Genomic DNA, 27,432 nt, shown 5'->3' with positions numbered 1-27,432 from the left:
TAAAAGACTGATAAAAAATTACATAAAGTTGGTCCTGTGACAGTAGCAAGGTCTCCATGTCAGCTCTAGGTTATTGATTAGTGACAGAAAAAATGCTGGGGCAGACTCACTGAAGGAGGGCCCTTTGCCATCCTTAACATTCACAGAGAGGCAGGTGATGTCAGGTTCTACAAGGTCATTAAATTACTGCACACTAAGCAGGTGCCATCAGTTTACCTGCTGTGGGCTTGCATGCTGGGACAGATTATGGTGCTGTTGTGCCAGCTTGGAGGATTCTCACCATCTTTTCTTTCCTTACAGATGTTTGTGAGGCTTTAAACGTGACGGTCTCTCCTGGACCAACGGTGCAATACTCCGAGGGGGATAATGCTACCCTTTACTGCCACATTTCTCAAAAAAGGAGGACAGACAATTTGCTGGCTGTGCGGTGGGTCTTCGCTGCATCGCCTGCCCAGGAGCATCTGATGATCAAAATGACAAAGTTTGGGTCTGTCCAGTATTATGGAAATTATACTCATCATTTTCACAAGCAAAGACTTCATCTTCTTAAAGAGAAACATGGAACTATGTACAAATTTCTTATTTTAAGCCTCCAAAAAACAGATCAAGGACAGTATATATGCAAAGTACAGGAAATTGGCAAACACAGAAATAAGTGGACAGCATGGTCAAATGGTACAGCAGCTACTGAAATAAGAGGTGAGAGATTACTGATTTCAAGTCTATAATTTCTTCTTGTCCTGTGATACCATTTTTTTTTTTTTTGTAAATTCACCCATAAGACATTTGAATTTAGATTATTTTTGAGTGTAATCTGTGGATAGAAGAAGAAAACCTAATACTCAGCTTAATGTTTTGCCTCTCTCTTAGTGTTTCCCTTGGTCTTAGTTCTAGCCTAGCAGCAGTTGGTAAGTAGCACTTGTACTGTCACTTCAGTACTATTGTTTATACCACTTGCAGCCAGAAAGCAGAGATAGAAAAGCAATGGCCAGCTTGCTGGTATTGAACTTTGGATAAAATGACCAGCAACAAGTGGCAGATGTGAGCCAAGTTGAAAACAAGCCATCCCTTTGGGATGGATTAGCTCAAATCTCAAGTCACCACACGCACACTTTCAGAGATGGGTGAAGTTGGATTTTGAGAACAGACTCCTTTGAAGAGGTGGTTTTGTTTAGCAGCTATGCCATCAGTGCAAGCTGGCAAACTACCCCTCTGCTTGTGTCTCTATAAACAGGAAAGTTGGTATCTCACAGGGACAGCTTTAAACATAATGCCAGAAAGCAGTGTCGAGTGTTTCCTCAGTCACTGAACAATGTAGGTTCCTAAATGCCTGTAGTAGAAGCATATGGATTTGTCAGGAGTTCTTGGAGATGGAATGGCATGTTCCAAGTAAGTGGCTTTTATAGCTTTTCATAGCTAAACTATAGAGTTCAGATCAATGGAACTATTGAAAAAAGGAAATCCATAATTTTTCAGTCCAGTTCTTAAATAACATTTCTACCCAGATTTCTGGTATGAGTCTATATGAATATGTAATCATAATGGGGATTTGAGACCTCATGACTTCATCATTTTCACACTGCTCAGCTGTATTGCTGCTCTCCACTTCAAATGACCCAAAGCAGAGTAGGAAGGCTGGCCAGCCTGTAGAGAGTTTTTGACACCCTGTGGGGATCTGAGGCAAACACCACAACCACACTGGCCCTTTAAAAGCATATTTATTCTAACTCTAAATCAAAGATACCAGAAGATATCTGAAATATTGCATGTCTTTAAATGCCATAGGAACTGTTTTACCACTTAAAGCCTCTTGACTGGAAACACAGGACCACCTTTGCTAGCTTTTGGCTAATGCACCCTGAGTGCACAGTACTTGCTGTGCTTGAGAGAGAAGGTAGCTCTTTTCCAAGTACTGATAAAGTTTCCAGTTTTCCCAACAGTAACACTTGGGCTTTTCAAAGAAATTTTATTCCAAACGCATTTTGTATTTTATATTACGATCAGTTACACTTTTTATTGCAAAGGGATTTACTTATATTACAGTTAGACCCAGGATACAACAAAAGGAGCAATACAAATTGCCCAAAGCATTTGGATACTTAAGTTGTGCTGCTTGTGCTTTATCAAATGAGGTAGCAGTGTTCCACCACATCACAGCTGCTGTGTTGCCTAACATTTTGTTCCAGTAATGCATCTGCAGTTATGCCCAAATTCAAAGTAGTATCTTTATGCTGAAGCACCAGACAAATTTCTTAAAACTTTGCACATCAAGCAGAGGCAGAAATAGAACAGTCCCTTTTTTTAAAAAGATTTATTCACACAGAAAGAGGAGGTTACTGTGCAAGATGCAGATTTCCAGGGGAAAAAGAAAAGGACAATTCTGCTTCTTCCAAATGTAACTTGCTCTTAAAGCAAGTTGATGGCTGGATCTGTAGTATCTACTGCTATTAATTTATGTTCAGATTTTGTCATTTGCTAGCACGTTGGCTTGTGCAAATTTGCATAGGCTGTTAATAAGTTGCAAATACATCTTGTCACAACACATAAATTTGTACAAATACACATGTTGGATTTACAGAAAACCAGTTGAGTTACAGGCTACAATTCCTTACCGTGTAATGATGACATTTAAATTTTAGTTACATACCTGGCTTCTACTTTAGTGGCAAAATACATTTCTTTGGAAAAGAAGCCTTGTTGTGGAGATGGGGTCCTTACAGTTTTCTGTTCCTGCACTCGTGTCACCTGCAGCAACTCTGCAGTGTTTTCAGAAGGTCCACCTGAAATTTGAACTGTTGCAGTTTGCCCCTTTTAGTGTTGTGAATGCAAGACATCGGATAGCATTTATAAGAAGGCTATTGTCAAATCTTGTTAGTAAAACCAAGAGAAATCCATGTGCCAGTGTTGCCAAGAAGTGCCTCCTAATCCAGCCACACAATGTCTTCTAAGATAAAGTCAAACTTTTCTCCTTTCCCCATATTCCCATTAAAGGCATCTCTTCCTGGGCTAGTGTCATCAATGTCAGCCTAAAACCAAGTCAATTATGGTAGAGAATACACAAAAAACCATGTTTGTCAGAGACAAAAAAAACCCAAAACACCAGAAAAATGGTTCTTCTACTCTCTTCCTCTGAGAAAACTCAAAATAATCAGTATTCTTCCTAGAACACTATTCAGCACCCCAAAAACATCATTTGCAATCAGGCAATCCCTCATGATACTGCACATTTCTTAGGAAGAGCAAGACAAGGTCCAAATGGTTTATAATCCAAGAGAAGAGACAAACAGGAGGACAAACATAGAAAATTAGGCAGTCCAGCTATAATCCTGCTGGCATGGACAACAAAAACAAGCAGATTATCACAACAATCTGTCTTGTTGGGAAGCTTATTTATCAGAATTTCCCATAGAAGAAAGTGTGACTTCTTAAATATTAGTTACATGTGGCATTTTCTAACAGTGAAAATGTTGCAAGATACATGAATGCAAGATTATTTTTTTTCCCAAAATTAACAAAAGCCCTTTTCTCAGGGAGGCTATCCTGAAATCCTTGCCAAAAATCTACACATGTGATGCTTTCATGTAACAAATGAGTAATTTGTTACAATATTCAGGATGAGCTTCCCATTGCAACTGAAGAGAAGGTTTCATTAGTCCTGAGAGTTGCATGTCCACTGATCTAGCCCCACCCTTCACATCCTTGCAGGGCACTCCTCAATGAATTCCCTTGCCAGTAAGATACTTGTTCTCTAAAGATTTGTCACATGAAGCTCTCTTGGAGGTTCAGACCTCACTGGCAATCTGGAGGACATTGCCACACTCCCATTTCATTGCAGTGATTGCTAGAGAAAGAGAAGTCATGGAATTGGCCTAAGAGACATCATCTAATCTGGTATCATAAAAAATATCAGCATGCATAAACAATCTGGCTGAGGAGAGCAGAGAGGGTCTTAAACAACATTTCAGCAGTCAGAGCATTTGGGTTCTGGTTCTAGGCTGTGCAGCTGTTATGATATTGACAGCCATCCATCCTCCTGAAACAGAGAGGACAATTCTGTGACCATTCTGAACTGTTTCATCAAAAGGCAATTAGATAAAGCAAAATCTTGGGGCACTGAAGCCTAAGACAAAATACATTTACTTCCAGAGGTTCAAACTTTTTATGCCACACGTTTTTCAATTTTTGTCATGTCTTGTTTGGTTTTTTTCAGTGATTTCGTCAAAATCTTCTGATCATCCCACTTTCAAGAAAAATCATGAAGCTTGGAAGTTTTTTGAAGGTAAAGATACATCTAACTGCCCCTGTGTTTATACATGATGTTAGTTTAGTCCAATGGACAGGACAACTAAAGTGCCTGAAATCAGGACCAATTTTGCTAGTTCCTGTGCAAACCCAGCCTTGCCTGAGAAATCATCCCACAAAGTACAAGAGGTACTGGACAAAAGAGAATGGAAGAGTCCAGCTTCAGTTTCTCATATTTCTGTTATGGCCAATGGAAAATAACCACTGGAAATGTTACAACACCTGAATAAAAGCCATGAGGGGAGACTAAGGCTGTAGTTTGAAAAAGAAAAAAATAATCATACAAAAATTTCAAGCCAGTGCTTCCAGCATAAGAAGCAATTGCAGATTTTCTTCCTTCTTCCCCAGCCACTCAGCACTCTCCCCATGGCCACTTTTCTTGTTTTATTGTTTGTTTTTTCTTTTGTTACAAAAAACAAACAAACAAACAAACAAACAAACAAACTATATATATATATATATATATATATATATATATATATATATACAGCTGTTTGAGCTGGGAAATAACCTAACTGAAGTCCTTTTGGGTTTTGAGTTGTTGCTCAAAAAATGTCCAGACCAGTCCTTTGTTTGGTCCTGAGTCACAACTCGTAAGGGCAATTATGCCTATTTGGATTTATGCAGACTCCAACAAAATTTCAACCTGAGCAGGATACTATAGGAAAGTTTCAAGAGGGTTAAACTACTTCTGAACTGTTACCCTAAATCTTTTGGACCAGAGTCTGTTTAGATCTTGTCTCTTTTTTCCTGTCCCATGGTCATGAAGCATCAGCTGCAGCACTGACCATCCCCTGTGCTTGGGTTTCAGATCTGTACGTGTACGCAGTGTTCGTGTGTTCCATAGGAATCATCAGTGTCCTCCTTTTCACACTTGTCATTCTCTGCCAGTCCCTTCTGAACAAGAGGAGATCCACAGGTGAGTGAAATGCCATTCTTCATGACTGCAAAGCCCTTGCCAAAAAGGGGGGCAGGGGGAGAGGACAAGAGAATGCAGGGAGAGCAGGAAAAATAAATGTTTCCTTGCCTTGATTTTAATTTTAATTAAAATTAGTAGGAAGAGAAAAATTCTGCCAGCCAAATTAGAACACAGGCATTTTCTTCCCTTTATATAGGGAGGAAATAAAACTAAAGTTGCTTTGGACTTTTCAAAAATCTTCTACCTTTTCACCAACAGAAGTTGAAAGTAGTTGGAACTTCTTTCAGAGAAGACCAAGTGCTGAATCATTAAGTTACATTCTGACCAGAAGCTAAAATTTTGCATGAGTCACGTTTCTCCAGATGTGTAGAGGGGTTTCAAAGCAATCTTAATTCTGTTCTATTTTATTCTCCTTTCTTGAGTAGCTGTCAATATTCTTGGGAATTTGAGGGGTTTTATTAGCACTATCTCACTTGCGTTATTTTCTGAAACTAAAGCGTCATTTCAACATTCAAATCTGTCTTTTCATAATGATATTTCAAGCTCAAGGGTCACTGTGTCATTCTGGGCCTCAGAGAGGGTTTCTCAAAGAGGCTGCATCAAAGCAGTGTTGTTGTAAGCAGCAGTGCTATTTCAGATCTGTGGAGTCACCAGTGCAGGCTCTGCTTTCATTTTGGTTTGAAAGTGATTTATTTGGAGACCTCACACAAGCTGCAGGGATGAGATACCAGCACACCTAGCAGCCACCATGTCAGAGGAGAGTGTAAGGACCACCTCTGAACAGAAGCTTTTCAGAGTCTGGTTAGTGAGTAGCTTTGTAAATGACAGGAGAAGATGATGACTTTGCTGCCTCTGCAGCCTACTCAGGTGCCACGAAGGAGTGAGTGACTCAGATACACAAGTGAGAAGACACGAAAGCCAGAAATAGATGTATAGAGAAACCCTTGCCTGACCACAAACACATTTCAGACTGTGGCTCCATCTTCCTGGCAGTGCAGTTAGCAGAGTAGCTCTGATTCTAACTGAACCCAACAACTCTGCTTGCCAAGAGGAAGGAGCAAGATGGATGTTATTCTTCTTACCCTGTTAAGTGATGACAAAGGTTTCGTGCCAAGGGAGTACCCACACTTGAGTATGTTGGTCATGGTGAGTCACCCTGAAGCCACAAGCACTAGACTGATGTATCCCAGTTTTTCTTGAGCAGACACTGGGTTAGAATTTGCTTGGTTTTGTCAATTTACTGCTGTGAGCATACATGCAGCTTGAAGGAAAGGTCTATTTACATTGAACCAACACCAGCTAAATATTGAAATAATATAAAATATAGAAAAAGGATTTTCAAAAGAGAAAAAGTAGGTTCTTCTGAGCTGCTAAAACCTTTCTTTGCTACCCAAATATCTGAATATTTGCATGCTCAAAAACGTGTCAGCACTGTACATGAGCATTCCCTTACTCCTGAAGGATTGGGCCTGCTGTTCTCCTATACATTTAAAAAAGGCCTGACAGGTAGATGGAAGCACTGCCTTGACTGGCTTAAACATTGTCTCTGTATTAGTCCCAGCTCCTGGTGCTCTCAGCACCCATTTCCTTAGGACCAAAATGCACCTTCTGGGAGCCGTATGGCTCCCTTAGAATGGGAGAATTTAGCAAAGACCAAATATGAAAACTTTCCTGTAGAGAGGGGACAGGGTCATGTGAGTGCCCTGGTGTCTGCTTTTCATGGCCCTTTAATGAACAGAGAATGAGAAGGTAGGGGCACATCTGTGTTGCATTCAACTTCACATCATGACCCAGGGATGCCCTCCCTCATCCTTTTGAGATATAAATTGGCAGTAGGTTGACCAGAAGAGCCAGAGTCTGTCCTTTAAGAGAGGCATAGAAGCCACAAAGCCACAAAAGAGCATCTTAATAACCCTGGCTCCTAAAAGGCTGCAGTGGGGGCAACTGCCCTTGCTCAGGACTACTGACTCAAAGGAATATGAAGAAGGATTTATACAGCTCACACACACAGCTGTCAGAGACAGGATGGTGGCTGGACTGGACCTCTGATCTGATCCCAGAAGGGATCCCTTTATGCCTGTGGCCACAATCTGACTTACATTAGCAACAGCCGTGGCTCCTGTGGGTGAATGGTTTATTTCAGGCTTCTGGAAATAAATACAGGCACCACAAGGGAAATAAAAGTCTTCAAAGTAAAATTACTGGCCTGCTGTGCTTTTCCTTAGCAAGCTGTCTTTTGGCTGGACTGACCACTGGAATGTGTGTTGCCCAGCATTTCCACAGCAAATTTTTGGTATTGTTTAATACATTCCCCTCTCCCAAGACTTACTATGTCTTCTTCAGTCAGACTGCATTTTAAAGCACAATACAATGTATGGTGACTATCATTAGCTCTCCCAGTGTAACAACCTGGCAACTCCATCATCTTGGCAACTCAGGTCTGTCTGCACTGCTCATTTGAAACTCATAAACTATGTTGGTGTGAAGCCACATTTTCTTTCTTTTTTTCTTTTCTTTTCTTTGACAGTGAAGCATTACCTGGTGAAATGCCCCCAGAACAGGTAGGAGATTACACATCTCTTTGCTCTACACCAAGGTACCAGTTCTGGATTTGTTTTGCTATGTGTGCTGAAGATCAGGAGTAATGTTTTCAAAATGCTTATGGGAACATAAAGATTTGCAGATCCCTGACTCCTGAATGTGCCTGCTGTGCATGAAAAGGGAGAATCTGCCTAGGCTAGCTGTAGGTCCTGCAGGTGTTCCAGTGACAAGCCTCTCCTTGGTGCTCTGAATTGCTTTCTGAAGAAGCCTAATTTCATTCTTTGTTGGTTTCTAGGGTTCCCCAGCACCTCATGGGATGGTACTGACTTAAAGTCTCCATGCACATAGACCAAATCACAATGTTACCCAGGGAGTCCCACACCCAGGGACAGAGTGGGGTTCAAAAGCAGATTTTCAAGGCCCACAGTCTGTTCCCAGCTGAAGACTCAAAGTGATGGGAAGAATTCTTCTGCTGCAGTGTTGATCACTGCCCCTTTAAATACCATCAGCTGCCAAAAGTTTTTTATGGTGTGGCTATAAAGCTGATTTCCACTTTATGATTTTCCTGATATGTATATTGGACTAGAGCTGCAGTAATATATGACAAATATTTTACAAACAAAAAAGATGAAAGAGGGATGTCTCATAACAACACAGAGACACAGCTGTTTCCCAGTTTTCACTGACAGAAACCATGTGTTTCTTGCCTTGCAGTTCAAATCCAGTACCTCTTGGTATCACAGACTGTTTCTCACAGAGTCTCTTTAGACACTGTGGGCTTCAATGCCAAGGATAGCACACCCTAGATCCTCCAACAGTGTGATTTTTAATGCATTCTCATGGGATTATCATGGTATTCAATCTAACTGGCACTCAGATGGAAGTGAAATCAAAACAAAGCAGCACAGGGTTCAGGAGAGGCCAGTACAACCCAAAACTTTCACATTATTTATGGACAGATCTTTGTTCTGTGACCTTGACCAGCCATTGCACCACCCAAAATTTTAGAGACTGCTCAGCAGTTTTCATTTCTTCCTGCATGCTTTCGCTTTCCCCCTTCTTTATTAACTGCTGGGACAAAGTTGGAATTACAGAAAACAAACAAACACAAAAGAATGGGGAGGGGGAGGAAATTTAAGTATATTGGTAGGGAATATAAAAAGAGAAGAAAAATGAGACCCAACTGAAAAAACGGAGTCAGAAAAAAATGTACACTGCAAACTCTGGCTCTCTGGGAATAGATGATGTAGCAGTGATACTGCTGCAAACACTCAGCTTAGGGAGAAAACAAGCCAATGTGATTTCTTCACCATAAAACAGATTCTCTAGAAGTGAAAGAAATGCATGGCTCTATATGGATAAAAACATGGTTTCATGTATTTCAGTGTGACAAGTTATGCTAATGAAATCCTCAATCACACAAATGCATGCCTAAAGTGCATCGACTTTGGGGCTTTAAAATTAAATGCCTATGAAAGTGTTACCAGCATCATAATTAGGTTTCACACTTGGTACCATTCATTTTCCACCCTCTGTTCAAAACACAAACCATCACTTCTTTGAACTCTTTGCTCTTCACCTGCAAATTCCTTGTCTTGGAACTTAATTCAGCACATTAGACCCAAAACCTACTGTCTAAATATCCATTAGGCCCAAACTGATTAACTAATTTGCATGTGATTCTTGTCATTTAAAATTACTACCGTGCAAAATTCAGCCTTGATTAGAGAAGCTCAACTCCAACTCCCTTAGTGATATTTCAAACACAGAGTAGAGTCCACTTTCAAAATTACATTAACAGTCTGGTGTCTAAGAAAAGTCTGTATTCCCACTGCAGTAATACCTAAGCCTCTTAAAATATTTTATGTCTTGACATCAGAATGATGTTTTTGCTTTTGATTGGAATCTAAAGCACAGCAGGCTGAGTGATTTGCTCCAGGTCTCACAAAATGGCTGTGGTAGAAAAGAAAATTAAATCCAGATTTCCGGAGTATAACAAAGCAAATGTTTAGGTTTTGGTTTGCTACTTGACCAATAACAAATTAAGGAAAAAAATAGTTGACCAAAACCCATTTCTCTACCACATTTTAAAAATAACTACCTAAATAAAACAGTACAGTTATTTTTAGTTTTCCAAACCACCTAATTCCGTTTTCTGGTATTTTCTTTAAATACCCTTCTTCATATTATTTTCCCTGTTATTGGATCATTTTGCCAGTGTTCAGATCCAGAAACCCCCAGGAGGTGAAGCTTTGAAGGCAGGAACATTTTTTTTCTGTCTTTCATATTTGTGTTGGCCTGAACTCTCTAGTCCTTCAGTTGCTGCTCTTCTGGAGATGAGTAATTGGAGGTAAATGAAGTGTTTGCCTCAGAAAGCTGTCCTTCTCGACACCTTGGTTCCACAGGGCCAATCTCACATTACAGGAGCACTTTCTGCCACACAGAAGCAGAAACAAGAACCCAGATATTCCTGGCACCTTTTCCCACAGCTCTCCTACCTGGAAAATATCCAAGTAACTCCCAGTTCACTCAAGTGAATTTTTTGTCACCCCCTTGCAGACCTTTGACGAGAGAAAATAGCTGACTTCTTAGATGACAACAGGAAGAGTTCCACATCCTAGACTCTAATAAGGATAGCAAAGCCAAAATTGAGGAGGTCTGGCAACAGCCATGACCTTCAGGGCAGCTGCTGCCCCATTCCATGACTATTACACACCTTCCACAGGTTACTTAACCAGAACCTATATTGTTCTTGCTCTCTAAAAACTCATTAGACCCTTCAAGAAATGCACAATGTGATACCATTGAAATAGAAGCCCAGGGCTGAAGAAGGAGCTGGAGATAAAAAACTAACTTTCCTTTTAGGCACAGCACAAGACAAGCTCACAAAGAGGCAGTGTTTCAGGGCCAAGGAGTCTTTTCTGAGCCTCCTTGTTTGGTTTGAGGAGCTCAGCTCTGAGACAGCAAGTATAGTTATTGTATCTCCCAGAATTAGTTAACCCTGTGTGGCCCTGGCATTCAAAAGAAATCTGCAAGTCTCAAATGCATTTCTTTGTAGCTTCACTTTTCCTGGCAAAGCAGGAATAATAACTAATGCAATGAATTGACACTAAGCTTTTTCATATATTGTGCCTAAAGAAGTTATGACATAACAACAGCATCTTTAGGCTACACATCTGCCTTAATGACCTTGGATTATTAAAACAAAAAACATTAAGAAAAAAATTCTCATCTCCTTTTTGGTAGTCTTTCTTCTTGGTAGTTTGCTGTTTGTACAAAGAAGTCAGGCAGAACAATTTCATTTTCTGCTGGTTTTAAACCATTTCATCTTGATTTTAGTATAGAAACAGATGGTTGTTGTGGGATAGGTTCATAGTAGAGCAGGAAGACTAAGAAATTGTTTCAATCCAGCCCTCAGTTTACATAAAATGTGATTTATTTGTAAATCATGAATGTATTTTATTTTTTAAACACTTTTTAGAAAGTTTGGCAGCAAACCTATGTTTTTGACTGAGTACATGGCGTGGAACTCAGGAATACCAGCAAACCAGAGTCTTTTTGCAATCCACACAAGTGTAAATTCAGAGTGATTTTACCAGTGGTAGTGACATTCATTTGAATTTACAGCTGTGTAAAATGTGTCTGTAATTTTGCTGTTCTTGTGTGGGCAATAGCTGAGACATCTCAACTTTCATTAAGTCTTTTGCCCTGAATATTTTATCCTATTAATATAAAGCATATTTTATTCTATTAATATAAAGATAATGTTTCATTATGCAAAAGAATCTGGAGAGGAGTGGGAGCTTGGGACAAATTATTTCAGATTCAGTGAAATTAGTGTTATCAGTGTTACAAGACCCTGGTTGTGTTCCATGGCATGGTGGAACTCACAGCACAGAGGAGAGAGGTCCCTGTTGAAGCCCAACCATCCTGCCCTAACCTTCCCCAGGGTGAGCCCAGGGGCAGATGCAGCTGAGCAGCCACTGCTTACCAAGTCCCTCCATCACTGCAGCCATCATAACTGAATGCTTTACACCCTCCCCACACCCCAGCTGTGGGCTGAGATTCCTTTCATTGCTGCTTAAGCCAGGACAGCTTTGTTCCCCTTTGGCTGCCAGCAGGGAGCCCCTGCAGAGTCAGTCCCCACAGCTCAGTGACCCACAGTGACAGTGACAGCCACTGCAACCTGACTGCAGATCCAAGCCTCAATACTCGAACCAGGATTTTTGATCTCAGCCTTTGGGAGGTGATAAGGGTAAAAAATCCAGCAGATAGGGGTCTGTTTACAGTATAACTTGTATTCTTCCCTCATAGCTAAGAGCACCTTTTCAGCACAGGTGTACTGGGGAATGCCTGAGTTAGAGAGTGGAGCAGAGCTTCTTGTTTTATACTCCCTGGGCACACTGGCCCCCTTGAAGAAGCCAGATTTTGCAGATGTGGGTTTTTGAGCTGCCTGGACACATGCTGCATGCTCTCCTAATCCCTCAGCCAGTCTTAGCCCAGAATCTGCACTGAAGGTTTTGCTTTTCCATACACTTCCCACGGGAGCTAATGCAACTCTTGTAATCTGTCTGAGCCTCTGACCCTCGAGGGCAGGTGGGCAGAGGTTCACTCTGGGTGCAGCAGGGGGGTCGTACATGCCCTCAAGGAATAGGTGCTGTGAAATGGGTCTTGTTTAAACCTGACAGTTTGCATTTTCTATGCCAGGATGAGTGAGACTCGTTGAGTTTCTCAGCTATACTATATGGCTGAAAAAATGCAAAACCCAGAGTATTTCCAACCCCCATAAGAGGCTTTTCATTTAATACCCAGATCACATTCCAGATTGTTGGGAATGGACTCCCACAAGTGTAAGGTGATGTGTTTGCATGAATTCACAGGGACAAACTTTCTTTCCCTCCATTGCCCTCGTTTTCCCCTCACTTTTGGGCCTGTGCTTTGCAGCTCTGGTGAGACAGTTACCAGTGTGACGAGCATGTCTCCTCTACAGCCTAAGAAGGTAAAGAAAAAGAAGGAGAAAGAGAAACTGGAGCAGCCACCAGCCATCCCAGCAAAAGGTATGAAAACAGAGGCACAGAGGTATTTCAAATCCTGAGCACAGCCATGGAGGGACAGCAGAGTGGGGGATGACAGGAACCCTGCCCTTTGCCACTGTCTCTGCCTGTTCTTGCTCCCATCTGGGGGGGAGGAAATGCCCTGTACCTGCTGTGGGACAGGCTGGCACCTCCCTGCAGCTTTAGCCATCCTGAGATGCTACTCAATGAGTCCAAGCAGGAGATCTCAGCTCCCACCAACTGGAGGAGAGAGAGGAACCTCTGCAGCAATATTCACCCTGCTCAAAGAGAAGATTAAAGTTAGGCAAGTTGAAATTACTTGTTGAGGGTATTCTGAGGGGACCCAGCACATTGCACTCTTTAAAACTGCCCATGAAGTTTGACTTGGGAAGTCAAGCAAACTGAGCAGATAAAGACCAGCCCCTTGGGGACTTCATTTTCCAAGAGGATTTGCAGCTCTGGGGTCTCTCTCACTTTCTGAGCAATGCTGCCAGTGCTAAGCCAGTGGGAGAAAGAGGGAAAGGACCTGAAGATTTGCTGTGGGTTAGGTCACAAATGATCAGTTCCCAGGGGGTAAATTGCTCTAGTGTTTGCATACAAACAGCATGTCTTGCATATCAGATTCTTTAATCTTATGAATTTTTCTGATTCAAAACATTAATCATGTTTCCTTGTAAAATACCTGAAATATGGTTAAACTTATATGTAAGTACATGCATTTGCTTCTAATTTGCTATTAATATGTAATTTATAGATTGCTGATGTATATACTAAAAATGGCAGTGAATGATAATAAAGTGAAATGATGCCTTAATATTTATTTTTCTAGCTCCAATTGCCAATAATTTCCCAAAGCCCAAGCTCTTGAAACCTCAAAGAAAATTGATCCTGGTGAGTAACTTTCTATGACACAATGTTCTGTATATTCTTCTCTCTCAATACAAATGCTGTAATGTTGCCAGAACTGTAGGTTCAGATACTATCATGCAGGTCCTTTTTTTTTTTTTTTTTTAAATAATAATTTTTCAGATGATGAATTCTCTTGGTTCTTTTCATTTTGAGCATTATGTTACACTGGATTATGTTTTCCAGCTTTTTAACAGTTGTCATGTCTACAAACTTGGCCTGTCCTTAAATGAAACCTGCTATTCATTCTCACGTGCTTTTAGCAGCTGGTGTTTTGGAAAAAAAAATATCAGTTACTGACAGAATTATAACTGTACTGTACACTTCTTTTGGGACTTTTCAAATGAGAAATGAGGAGCCTTATTCTGCACTTCATTGGTGTAAATCAGAAGTGCAGGAATAAGATGAATATATATAGTTCATACTAAGGAAAAAACCTCCATATGACAGTTTCTCTTGGGTCTCTCAAACAAGTTTCTGTTTGGAAAATACTCTTGCACATACATGCCAGACAAATCAGATGGATGATGAGCTGTTCCTCTGCTTTTGTGACAAAGCAGTGCCTGGACAAGGTATCCAGTGGTAATAGAGTGACAGAGTTTTATACCAACTCACTTCAGATGCCTACAGCAGCTGTGGTCTGCTCTGTTCTCTGTGTAGGCAATAGAAAGAGAGATGAGTTAGAGTCAGAGCCTGATGCTCCTGGTAATTCCGACTGCTCTGAGTTGCCTTTTGGGAATCCTTTCTTCCTTCTCTGGCAATAGAGAGATCCCAGAGAGACCAACTTTCTATATTAGGTGAAGGTGGGTAGCTAAAATTATGCCACTGGAATAACTCAAATGCCATGTGATGGTTTCACTTTCAGGTGAGGCTTAGAATTGGGAGCCTTCCCACCAATTTTCAGCAAATAACCTCTACTTTTTACAGCCCTGGATACCTGGGCATAATGCCAGATGAATTGAGAACAGCTCAGCTAATATCTTAGGCAATTTCACTGCTTGGCTATGGAGCTCGTTGTTCCTCTGCTGATCCTGCTGGGATCGCCCCTCAGCCAGACTCTGCTTGTACAGGTCAGGCTGTGGTAGAGGAAGAGGCAGAGTTTTAAAACCCCATGAAAAAGGCCATATGTTGACATGTGGCAGGCCAAAGCTATGCTAAAAGGACAAAGACCCAGATGAGAGCACTTGGCACCAGGGGTGAGAGCCACCCTTTGCCATGCACCCAGAGTAAATCCCAGCACCTGGGCACGTCAGTAATCAGGCAGTGTGCAGCCCTCTTAGGAAAAGCTTTCACCAGTTAAAACACTCAGATACTTCCTGCAGGTTAATAAAGCACATCAACTCATGCTGAACTTGAAGGAAATCTGTTTCCAGATACTTTCTCTTTCTGGAATAACTCCAAGGATAGCCCTCAAAGAGCTGTTGCTCTTCCCTTGCAGCAACATCAGTCAAGGTCCAAACACTTTGGAGGTGAGCAGGAGTAAAGCCTTTCCAAACAATGAAATCAGCTTTGTCTCCCCTGGCACAACTGAGGGTCCACACTCTGCAGGCAGACAGCAAACTCTGTCTCAGTGCCTTGCTGTTGGCCTTCAGCAGGCAGCTGTTCCCATGTGCTGCTCTCTTCCCTTTCCTGTTTCACCTCAGAGTGCACCTGGAGAGATGCAGCAGCCCCCAGCCAGTGCACAATCTTTGGGCACGAGTTAGTTTTTAGTTAAAAAGTGATGCAACAAGTATGGACTCATCTAGCAATAAAGTGCATTAAGGGACAAAGTAAACAAAACCAAAATCAGTCTGTAAGGCACATTCAGAAGCTGAGCAGGGCACTTCCCAGAGCAGTTTCCCAAGTCTGTTCCTCTTGCCTCTTTTTACAACACAGTTGTCTTTGGTTTTGTATTCTCAGGAAAAAATAATCCATACTTTTTTTTTTTTTCAGTGAGGAAAATGAAACTAATTGAAGTTAAAGGAGATAAAAAATACAGAAAATACAGAGAAAAAGACATAAAATACATCTAAATGAGACAATTTTTAATTTTAGTAAATTTGTCTCTCCATTTTAATTCTCAAAAAATTCTCAGATTTTAAATTTTCCATCTGCTTTGGGGCAAAAAAAAAAATCATCATCCTGCCAAATCTCTGCAGGATAAAATAACCTTTTCTTTCCAACTGTAATGATTGCACAGCTGGTGTCTACTCTAGGTCTTTTTTCACTGATGGCACACTTACCATGTAATCACTACTGCAAAGACAGACACAAATTGCTGAGTTTCTGAGCTACTTCTGCATCTTTCCTGTGCAACCCAAGGAAGAAACTATACTGGGGCAACAGGAGAATATTCTAGAAAACCTAAGCTAACAAGCTAGAGTGTAAAAGAACATTACAAAATAATTCCAGTGTTTTGGGAAATTTTTTGTAATAGCCTAAATACCAGCAAAATTATTTCCAGAGGACATATGCTTTTGGTTTCTTGAAAGATGTTTATAATAAGCTAGAGAATTTCTTTTGTTGTTAACGTGCTAGAGTGGGTTGCAGTATAATTTTACAAGAACACAATAACCTGGATAAAATATGGACATAATCTCAATGAAAATTAAAAAAAAAAAAAGAGAGAAAGCCTACTACCAAGTTCAATTGCACAGCTTTGAGTAAAGCCTTTTAAATACTCTGCTTAAGTCATATTGCTTTTGTTTTAACCAGAATAACACTTCTATGCTCCCCCTGTTGCAAAAATATTCCCATCAGTGTCATTCTCTATTAGCATCAATGAGAAATGTGTACAGATCAAAGGAAATAGAGATGCTGAAAGGCAAAAAGGGATGATTTTTATAGCATGCAAGAAGCACAGAGAGTCATTACGAAAAAGAAAATTCTGGGGGCCCACAAACTCTTCTCTCTGAGGGCTGTTCTTCTCTAGCCTTAAGTACTTAGCCCTTTAAGTTGGTAGAGATAAATCTTCTACTTCCTCAACCAAATTTTCTGGTAAGGCTTTCATTGCCTCATAGAGATTAGTGTCATAGCCCAAGAGTGTCAGTTACAGAGCATCATCTAAATGAAAAGGCTTTAGTGTCTTTGCATGAAGGTTTAAACCACCATTCTGAGGAACTCCTGTGTGATTCACTACATCCAATGGACAGGATGCAACTTCAGGTTGGATCAAACCTTCAAATCTTTATGCTAAATTTTTGTTGACTTCATCATTTTCACACTTAATTTTAAGGGGAGAAATACCTGCTCAGATAAGATAGGCAGGAATCTTCTGATTCTGCCACTGGCGTGCACTTTGCTGGATCATATAAATATCTCACTTTGAAATCAGGTATATATTTCCTGTATTACGAATTATCCCTTGGGCTTAGTTCTCCAGACACATCCATGTAAGTGTCACAGACCACAAGAGTTGGCTTCTGCTGTTCCTACACTGCCCAACCCTTGAATACCCTCTCTGTCGAATAGAGTATATCTGGTTGTTCCCCACCACAGAGTGCATGTTGTTCCTGTGTGACTTCTGGAGCAGAGTCCTCCCAGTGACCATGGTGCTGAGCTGTTTGAGAGGAGCAGATTTCTGCCTTCAGTCATACAGCATAGACAGCATTGCTTATTTCAGCTGGACTGGATCACCTGTGGCTCAGTGCTACATGGTTACTGAGATCTGCTTCTGATGATGATGATGTAAAAGCTGCTTGAGAAACAGGAAGGGATTATGGTTATCTAAGGTGGAGGGAAATTTCCAGCAGTCAGTATTTTGCACAACTAGTAGGATTCCTCAGTAGTCTTTACTGTAGGTACCACTGGCCCTTTCCTTGAGAAAGAAAAAAAGGAAGTTAAATGCATCTGCTCAGTCATTTGTGAATTCTGAAGCTGGGACCAATCAGGTCTTCCCTTCTACTTTAAATTGAAGTAGAAAGGAAATAGTAGTGGATGACTTTAAGTCAAAAGCTGTGCCACCTTCTCTTAGAAGAGTTGCTTCCTCCACAACATGTAACAATGAGTGATGATTTAAGCTCCCAACTTCTTAAGGCATTATTGATGTCCACAGACTTCCAGTCAGACCATACATATGATAAACAAAGGGGTGGTGAACAGTTTTTCCCTTGACTCCCTGTTATTCTTTAATAATTCCTTTCAGTCCTCATACTTCCTCTTTCTGTAAGATGAATAATCCTTTTTTTTTGTTCAGTTTCTCTAGGTGTGAGATGTTCATAGGACATGAATATCATTTGCACACTCAGCTGACATTTGCGACTCAACATACTCAAAGCTACTGATTTATGCTTGCTTCCCCATTCAGATTGAAGTTGCTGTCTTTACTCCCAAGAAGGAATAATTTGTATAAATGATAAGATTTCTTGTTGGATCAGTTTTGAGACTTGTGTATTTACAAAATCCCACAGTAGATGATTTTTGTGTGATGACACCTTTGGAGTAACAAAAGTGTCACCAGTGAAGTGAAAACTTTTAATTACTTTTAATTATTATTACTTTGAATAATAAGAAGGAATCAGCCTGATTTCCAGCAGTGCTGGTTTAGACTCTAGGAATAACTGCAACTGTAAAAGCAATGGAGCGTTAGCAAAGGTGAGGATGCTCTTCCCCCAAAACTCATTCAGTGGGACTTATCAAATCACCTTTGTCCCTGACTCTGTAATCATAACTTCTGTGAGATTTAATGACAAAATTTAGATGCAATGGTGAACGAGTCTTCACAAATTGTTGTAGATATTGTTGTCAGCGGATATAGGAAACTCTTTATGCTATAGGGAGTAAAAATAGGCATCTTAGTGGGAAAAACCTGCCCTTTTTAACTGGTAATGCCACTAAAAGACATAATTACTACTCTCCATATTTTCCAATGTCAAATTTCTTAGCTTTAGCACTGAATGTCTCTCTTGGTATTTCAGTACTCTTCCTGGCCAGTAGATGAATTTCTAGAGGATAAGTCATTTTGCAGATCTAGCTTCAGAACTTCTGCAGAAGTAATTTCTGAAGCTCCTCTGTTACAGGAAAATCTCTGGCTTTCTGCTAGCAATCAAATCACTGACACTGGTAAACACTTGAAGCTCTTAAAAAAACATATCTTTTTCTGACTTCTGAGTTATGGCACAATCTTAATGAGGAAGTCACCTGCTGAAGTTCATAGGTTTTGAGCATGAAGTGTATCTGTGGCCCTCAGGAGCACAATAAAGGCCACATATTTTACAGGGAAGGATTTTCCAATGTAGATTTAAAACCAGACTGTCAGATCCTTTTCTCTCTGAAGCCACAGTGAGTTTTCTTCTGCCTGACCCCACTGCCAGCATGTGCTTTCCCACTGTCCCTGGTGGCCCAGGCAAGGGAGTTGCAGCCCATCCACCAAACATGCTGGATCTTTGCTTCAGCACATCCTCACTTTCACCTCCATCACTGCCCCTGAGTGATGGCAAAGCTGGCAGTGATATCCCATCCCCTCCACAACTGTAAAAACCAGATGCTCTGAAGAGGAGATATGCAGAGGAGATGATGGGCTACCCGCTTTCCCTCAGGCTGCACTCAGCAGGCTGTTTCCACCCTTCTGGGCATGCAGACAGAGACAGCCAACAATCTCTTCCTGTGGAAACAAGCCAATCAGTTGTCCTGGGGAGTCCTGTCTCAACACTTTTTGATGGAGTGTGCTCAGCAGTGACACTGGATGCTCCTGAGCTGTGCCATCTGGACAGTGTCTGCATTTTTTGTGGAGCTTTTTACTGACTGTGGCTACAAAACAGGATGTTTCTCAAACATTAAAGGAAAAAAGCCAAAGAGTCAAGTTTGGCTTTTGCAAGAGAAAGGGAGAGAAAAATAATGGTAGTTCCAGAGTGTGCTTGCTAAGAGGAGCTCCTTCATGGCAGTGGGGCAAGGCTGCTTGCTCTGTGCTGTGGAGTAACCTGGCAAGTGCAATTCCTAGGGGCTGGATCAAACAGACATCAGCAGCACCCCTTGGCTCTGTTCCTTTCCCATTGCACTTCCTGCAGCATCCCTGGGCACCACATGCCCACCCAACAGCAGTTTGCCATGTACTGGCAATCACAGCAGCAAACTTCTGCAGAATGGTCAGGGTTTTATCCTTGCTGACCTAAGCCATTCACTCATGGGTGCAGGGCATGCCAGGATGTCGTTTCATTTTCAAGTGTTACTGCAGGAAACCAGAGTGACTAAAAATACTGAGAAACTCTGACTGGAATTTCATAGAATGGCTTTAGAAGGGACCTTAAAGATCATCTTGTTCTAACCCCCTGCCATGTGCTCAGTTTGGGACACATGCTTGTTAAATCCAGAAAACTCAGAGCCAAAAACTCCATTTCATCTATAGTTGTTTTTTTTTCTCCTGTATAAAAGTCTTTCTGTATCATATCTCAAACAAAAACTACATTACATGTGATTATATAGACACTGAATTCAAAGGGGAATGTCTGCAGCAATAGTCTCTAAAATATTTAAGACTGAAATGAACTGGGAAGTCAGGCCTTTTCTGCTTATTTTTGATAGTAAGCTAAAAATTCACATTGGGTTTGTCATCTTCATGATAACATGTGTGGTCATGGAACAGTGAGATTGCAGCAGTCTCTAAGTGCAAGTTGGTATCAGTTGTTTTTCCAGAGAAGTTAAATTTAAGAGGTTATTATTTGCTTGTTTTCTTCATACCTAATCCCAAATTTGGATGAGAGTAGTCTTAGTTAAAACTTCAAGAACTTTCAAGTCTGATATTGCTCGCTGTAAACATCCTTCAGGCTGCAAAGAAACAAACTAGCTAAGCCTGGCAGGAGTGAAATTGACATTCCTGGTAATTATGAAATAAAATTCAGAATGACTTTGATTAAAACTCCAATCCTTCTAGTTAATTTCTAACACATTTATATACTAGACAAAACCAAAAAAAAACAAAACTATATATACACATACTTTAGTTTCTTTTACATATTCACATGATAGACCTTGCAGATTGCTTAATAAGAAAAATGTTTCTATAAGTGAACTCTTTTGAATAGTTGCCAATGGGAAGCCCTGTGACTGGAATGAACTAAAATTAAACTGGAAGAAACCTGGAAGAGGAATCATTTTGCATTTGCCAGAAGATACACTGGAAAATCATAACTCTTCCTAATTTATATTTTGGCAAAGTGTATGATCCCAAGACGAGAAAACAGACATACAAGATAAATACTGTATCTAGGAATGCCACATTGGAATAGAATCCTACTTGAAAAAATAATTTCCATAGTATTTTAGAACAATGATGCAATTTTTTGTAAAAGGATGTTGTAGCCCTAGAAATCCCAGTGGCCTCCTAGAGGAAGACCCAGGACAGAAAAAAGGGGGTGAATGGCCAGTCATTCATTGTCTCTTCCTCTTCTGCCCTACCCTCCCTCCCACCTGTAACACCAGTTACTGAAGTCACACAATTGTTCCAGAAAGAAGGTGGTGGCCCAGTTCCAGGTTAACACTGCCAAGACAATATCCAATCCTAATGGGAGATGAAATTGTAGAATTAGGGGTTTTTTTTTTCCCTGTCTGCTCAAAAAAGTTGGTTTTGGATAAACAAACCAGCAAAATTAAATTAAACATGTGTTTGATAAATGAAGTGCAGAAGAGTGTATGGAATAAAAACCTGGCTACCACAGGTACTCAAAGTGCTGTTGGCTCCCATGCACTGTTATTACACATCTTTTGCTGAAAACTGTATACCTTTCACAATTTTGAACCTCCTGTGTGTTTCCTCATATTTTCAATCAAATTATTACATACTAGAAATATGCATAAGGGAAATTATTCTACACATTTTATGGTGTGCTGTTGCTTGTAGCAGTAATTGAAGTACCTTTTCCTCTTATGAAAGTACTAATTTTATTTGGTTTTATTGCTTTTCTAGATGCAATTATTTATTTAGTGTGTTTTGGCTTTATTAAATTATGTTTACTATAGGAACATCATAAAAATGTATGAAAGCAACACATCAGCCACTACTGCCCAATGACTTATTTTGGGGAATCTAGTGTTATTTTTCATATCCAAACATAATAGAATAAGGTAAGAATAAAGAGATAATCTACACTGGAAAACAATACAATTTTGAGATAATATAATAAAACACCTGGACAATATGATTTCATAAATCTTACTTCTAAAATTTACATGAGCTGGGCGTTAGGGTGGCTATTTTAGGACATGCAGCATTTTCTAAGTGGAAACAAAACAAGAAATTCGATTAAACAAAGGGGAAAACATATACAGATTTAGCTTGTCCTGAACAACTGGTTCCTACAGAACAATGAAAATATTTCTACGTCAACAGATGTCTGCATCAGACTTAGGAGACGTAGAGTTTTACTCTGGCAGTGACCAACAGCTTTGTTTCAAAAGTTTTATCAGATTCATTTCTAGGAGGCTTTTCACATGCAGTGTATCATTATGCATTGAAGGTCTGATGTGACACTAAAGCTGGCAGCAACATTCTCAATACCTTCAAACAGAAACTCAAAATATTTTCATACACTGAAAATAAAATCTTCAGCATTTGTTGGTGTTATTGTTGTGTCCACCCTCAATGTAACTCCTGTATTTAGCTTCTGTTATAAGCATGACTAAATAGACAGGCACATATCATTTGAAATCTCAAAAGGAATCTCTAACTTTACATAAAAGCAAAAAACAACTGAAGTGCCTAGAAACTGAGGCTAATACTTTCAGGGTGGAAGGAAGAGGGTAATATAAAAATTTTTCAGGCATCACAGCAGTTGACCAAGAATTTTTTTTTTTCTTTAAGCCAAGACCAGGATAGGGGACATATCCTTCTAAACACTGTGGTTCAGCTCAGTCTTAATATATTAACAAAATAAATGTATGTTTGATTTCTCTTACAGTCAAGATCTGTCTGGATCCACAGGAATTCCTTTTGTCATTACACCAGAGAATTCAGTGAATGCAGGAAATGTTCTGTGTTGTCAACAGCAGAGCATTTGATAGTGAAGAGACCAGAAGTTGAGATGAAGTGGGGTGACACATGGAAGTGGGGGAGGGAGGGAGGGAGGGAGGGAAGACAGTGTGACCAGTGAAATGCAAAGGTGCCAGCCCTGCAGGCAGTGCCCTGCAAAGGGCCTGCACTCACATTGCACAGACTGGCTGCCTTCAGCCACACCACTTGCTGCTGCACACATTTTTGAGCATTTGATCTGCAGGGAAGAAATAAGATCAAATTAATGCTGGAAGAGTTTAAACTTTTTCACTCTGATGTAAACAACCTGAAATGGTGAGTGTGAGCAACTGTCAAGGCAAAAGGAGAGGATTCCAGAGCAGTGCAAAGGACAGGAAGCAGGGCAGCACAGGGGCTGATTTCAGAGGGTATTAGATGCTTATCTTTTTAGGCAGAAGACAATACAGTACTTATTCAAACACATTTCAGGGAAACAGGAATTGTTTGTGTTATATCAGCAATAAATAAGCAATAAATAAAATGTGAAACTTTTGGCCTTGGCAAATATTTACAACTTCTTCCTAACATTTAAGTACTGTATGGAAAATCTTGGATTACGAACTTTGAAACTTCATGAACTTTAAAACTTCAGTTTTAAGTTTACAGCTGCCATTTTTTAGTCTGAGAGATGCAGCCTTTTCGTGGTTACTTCTTGTGATTGCAAAAATTTGCATGGCTGAAATGTTTTGGTTTTTTAATTGTCTTCTGCACTTCAATTTGAGGACACAGTTATTTGGGTAGAACACAGTACTCAAGAAGATAAAGAGCAAATTCTCCACTTGTTCTTCACTTGCATAGGGCTGTAGAACTTCACCCTTTTTCAGGGAGCATAAACCTCAATCTTCTACAGATGAACTGAAATCCATTTCAAGTACTGAGGGTCTCACATACAATTCCACAGCAACTCTTTTATTTGTTGCTACGTTTTCTGAGATTAATTAGACATGAACAACCCACTCCCAACTGTGAGCAAAACACACACAGGAGTACAAGACAAGATGTTCCTCCTCTAAGCCACCTGAGTCTGGATGAAACTGCCAATAGCAGTAGGCAGCTTCTGCCACACACAATAAATTTGTTCAGTAAATTTTATTGACCATCTCCCTTAGCTAAATTTTATAGTTTTAAGTCAAATTCAATCATTTTAATACAGCAGACAGTTTTGGTGGAATGGCCTTTGTTCTAAACTCTGAACTCATCTATAGCTTGGCAAAAGTGGTGAAATTCCACTGGAATGGCAGTAATTCTATCCAGTTTTTTCTGCCTTCTGCGTATTTTTAACATTTTTTGGTTCTGTTAAGAAATATACTGAGAGGCTCTGTGAGTGGCTGTGATTAGAGATGTAAGTGGTCCAAGGTTTACAGCTGGAAAGCACATCTGGCATATATCTTTCAAATTGTGAAATATGCAATAAATAAAATTGGGAAATTTAGTATTAAGGAGGCTGAACATTTTGCTAAAGTACATCTCTCCAATCTGTAATATTTGAATTGTGAAAATATTTGGTTAAATTAGAAGAAAATCTGAAAATCCTACTTAGCTCTGTTTCCTATTTTTAATATTATTTTTATTTCATCTTCTATGAGCTAGCTTTAATGCAGGGTAAATTGATTAACAACCCAGCAGAATTAGCAAGGGTGGCAGAAGAACTATACCCAATGTTATGAAGTATCTTTGTTCAGTGGTAACGACATTATAATGAATTTGTTGGTTCTGTTTTGCAGCCAAAAATTGCAGAGGAGAATTTAACATATGCTGAACTTGAACTGATGAAGCCAATTCAGGAAGCCAAAGGCATTTCCAGTATGACAGTCTACGCACAGATACTCTTTGAGGAGAACAAGCTGTAATAGTTCATGCCTGTATAAATGTCCTTTGTCTGTGTTCTATTTAATTCTTGCTGTGCTGTTTATTTATAAAAATCATACAAATGTCCTTATTTTTTTATTTCCAGTCATACACTTCTATTTTTCTATGAGACTTTTAAACACAATGTAGTTGAAAGTAATCATAGAAAAAGCAGCTGTTCTACAAGTGACATCCCAGAGGTTCCCTTGGTGGTGTTCCAAACCTCTGTTGGAAATGGACTGAAGGTCCACCTGGGGCATTTTTAACACTAAACATTATTCCTCCTTTAATGCTGATGTGATGGGTCCAGCTGCCAATGTCAGTATCTTAGCAAGCCTCAGGAGGACAAACAGCAGAATCCATGCCCATCAACCTGCTGCTGAAGGAAAAGACCACTTACCAGGATAATGGCCACTTTAATGCATTTCGTCCCATCAGAAAAATAATAACCCAGTAAAGCTGAGACTTTTTGCTACAGCCAAGGAAAAGCTAAAATTACTTTTTCTACTTCTTTTCTCCTTCTCCAGAAATAGTTAAAAAGGTTTGTGCTCTATGTTTTCAAATTCCCTTTCTAAATGACATTGTCTTAGGAAACTTATGTTATTTTAGTATGGTGTTTAAAATAAAACATCTCAAAATAATCTGAAGGGAAGATTTATAGTTAAACCCCCATGATTTAAGGAAGAATATTCATAGCTTGAGAATATCTCCCAGGATTTGATTTTTTAAAATGCTGATTTGGAATAGGAAAAAACTTGATAGTGAGAAAAAACCTGAGAGAACCTGGACACTGCTTTTGGTCTTGGTTTGGTTTGGTATTTCCAAACCTGCAAAAGTTTCCTCCTGTAGCCTGTACTAACGAGCTGCTGATCTAGAGAAAAAAATTACACGGCTTCTCCTTCAGTATGGAACAGACTCTGTAAAGCCCTGCTGACTTTGGATTTATTTCTTCGGAAAGACCAGGGCTCAGGAGATAGGGAAATGAGCCTAATGTCAGGACACAAAATAACATTCCTCTTTCCTTACCTCTTGGTAACTGAGAAGGCATTCTTCCTTTTCCTTTGATACCCATTCATGGAAAATGAGCTGTTCTGTGCCATCCTGGCCATTTCAGTCATGGAGAGTGGCTGGACTGATGTTTTCAAGCTCATGTATCTTCAGTGTCTAAATGTCCCCAAAGCTCAGTGACAATTCAAAGACCTAACATCTTTCAGCTCCTGGGAGGCTTTAACCCCTGAGTAAATGTGCAGTTCATGAAGATGTAGAAGCTTGGGCTCTAGGTCACCATCAGGTCATGGAGAGCCAATACTTGGCACGAGCCAGGTCTTCTCCAGGTCTGTGAGGGAGCCCCATGACAGGCTGCTCACTCAGCAGTATTTAATGTGGATTTTGGAGCAGCACTCTTTGGAGTTATAACTCAGATGGCCCAAGCTGCTTCTTCCTTTACGGGTCACACCCCTTTAGTGATAGAACAGCTTCTCACCCAGGCTCAGAGCACAGCTGGGAATCACTGCAGGAACACTCATGCCTTTGTTCCTGCTACTGCATGGGAGGGCAGGAGAGGAGGGTGGCGGGACAATTGAGGATGGGGACAGGCATCCAAGGGCACCCACGTGACAGAGCACATCACTGCCTTTTGGAGGGGTTCACCAGAATGAGCAAGTCTGTATAAGCTGGTTTTTAACTTTTTTGAACAGTGGTAGAGATTAGGCAGCACACAATCTGCTATTGTCTAGCCAGGATCTGTAAATACAAAATTCAGTCGTATTCTTCCACGTTGGATAAAAATCTCTTCTATAAAAAGGAGTTTAAGAAAAGCTTATCAGGCTGACCATTATGTGCAGTACTAATTCCAATTCTATTCCTTCATCAAAACAGTTCTTTCCAAACTAAGGCTAGCTTTCATCAATAGATTTGTTCGTAATTATTTGCATTTTTAATGTTTGCATTTGTGAGCTGTCAATGTTTGTTTCACCTTTGCATTATTCCAGGATTTAATCACCCACCAAAAGGGCATGGTATCTTTCCTTGCTCTCTGATCAGGTGTTGGACTTTCAGTGACAACAGCAATCAACTCAATGACCAAAACCAAATTGGTGCTAATGAGTGATTCAACATTCAGAGATCAATTTTGGAACATCCTAACTGACTATTCAGAGAGGACATCTGTAATGCAGACAGCTGTTCAAAAGGCCCTAGAAAAATATAGAATTTATTAGTTGATACTTTGGAATTTAAAATCCTAATACATTAATGATTTGACCACTTAGCTGTGAGAACTTTCAGGTTCTGTTAGAAACATTTCTTTTGCATAAAGCTGGCCATTGTGCCCATTGTTCAGAAGAATCCTCTACTGTGTATTTATGCCCAGCATGTTAATGAATACCATTCTCTATGTATTAATATCCTATATATTCTTGCTTGTGTTTGATATCTAATTCCCCAAAATAATAGTTAATAGAACTGAATAAATTACTTTTTTTTGTAAGATTTGTTGTCTTAGTCTCTCTGTAGGATTTAAGCTTCATGGATACGGATATTGCTTCCTAGGTTGAAGGACATGTGTTTATCTCTTACGCAGCATTTAGAAAGTCACAGTATTTGGAATTGAATTCTTCATTCTGCAGAAATTTCCAGCTTTTTAAAATGTTTTCTATTTGGAACTTACTTCAGATGGCAGCAGAATCCTGAAAGGCAACAGACCAGCTGAGTGAAACAAGGCCAGAAATATTCTTGGGAGAGCACCCATCTTTCCAAGAAGACATTGCCTATATCTTTTCTTAAGCAATGTCCACCTAGATTTAATAATGTCAGATCATATCACTGGAGAAAGGAAAAATAGCATCTTGCAATGAATTGCACTTCTATAAGTGTCAAAGCAG

At 40.1% G+C, this 27,432-nt stretch overlaps 1 protein-coding gene across 2 annotated transcripts in view; it reads left to right on the top strand.

The window, feature by feature from the left end:
* Positions 1 to 24,649, top strand: part of VSTM4 (V-set and transmembrane domain containing 4) — a 29,692-nt gene extending 5,043 nt beyond the window's left edge. Inside the window, exons 2-8 of one of the 2 annotated variants that reach the window (XM_030241427.2) lie at positions 301 to 699; positions 4,211 to 4,279; positions 5,114 to 5,221; positions 7,749 to 7,782; positions 12,707 to 12,819; positions 13,646 to 13,707; positions 24,427 to 24,649. In XM_030241427.2, the coding sequence (XP_030097287.1) occupies positions 301 to 699; positions 4,211 to 4,279; positions 5,114 to 5,221; positions 7,749 to 7,782; positions 12,707 to 12,819; positions 13,646 to 13,707; positions 24,427 to 24,552 (911 nt within the window). In that variant the 3' untranslated portion in view covers positions 24,553 to 24,649. Of the gene's footprint in view, positions 1 to 300; positions 700 to 4,210; positions 4,280 to 5,113; positions 5,222 to 7,748; positions 7,783 to 12,706; positions 12,820 to 13,645; positions 13,708 to 17,896; positions 18,361 to 24,426 lie in introns of those variants that run through there. The other variant, XM_030241428.2, reaches the window with a different exon arrangement.
* The last annotated feature ends 2,783 nt before the right edge of the window (positions 24,650 to 27,432 follow it).

This window comes from Serinus canaria, chromosome 6 (genome assembly GCF_022539315.1).
Source record: "Serinus canaria isolate serCan28SL12 chromosome 6, serCan2020, whole genome shotgun sequence".
Taxonomy (NCBI): Eukaryota; Metazoa; Chordata; class Aves; order Passeriformes; family Fringillidae; genus Serinus; species Serinus canaria.
This window is presented reverse-complemented; position numbering and strand designations above follow the sequence as displayed.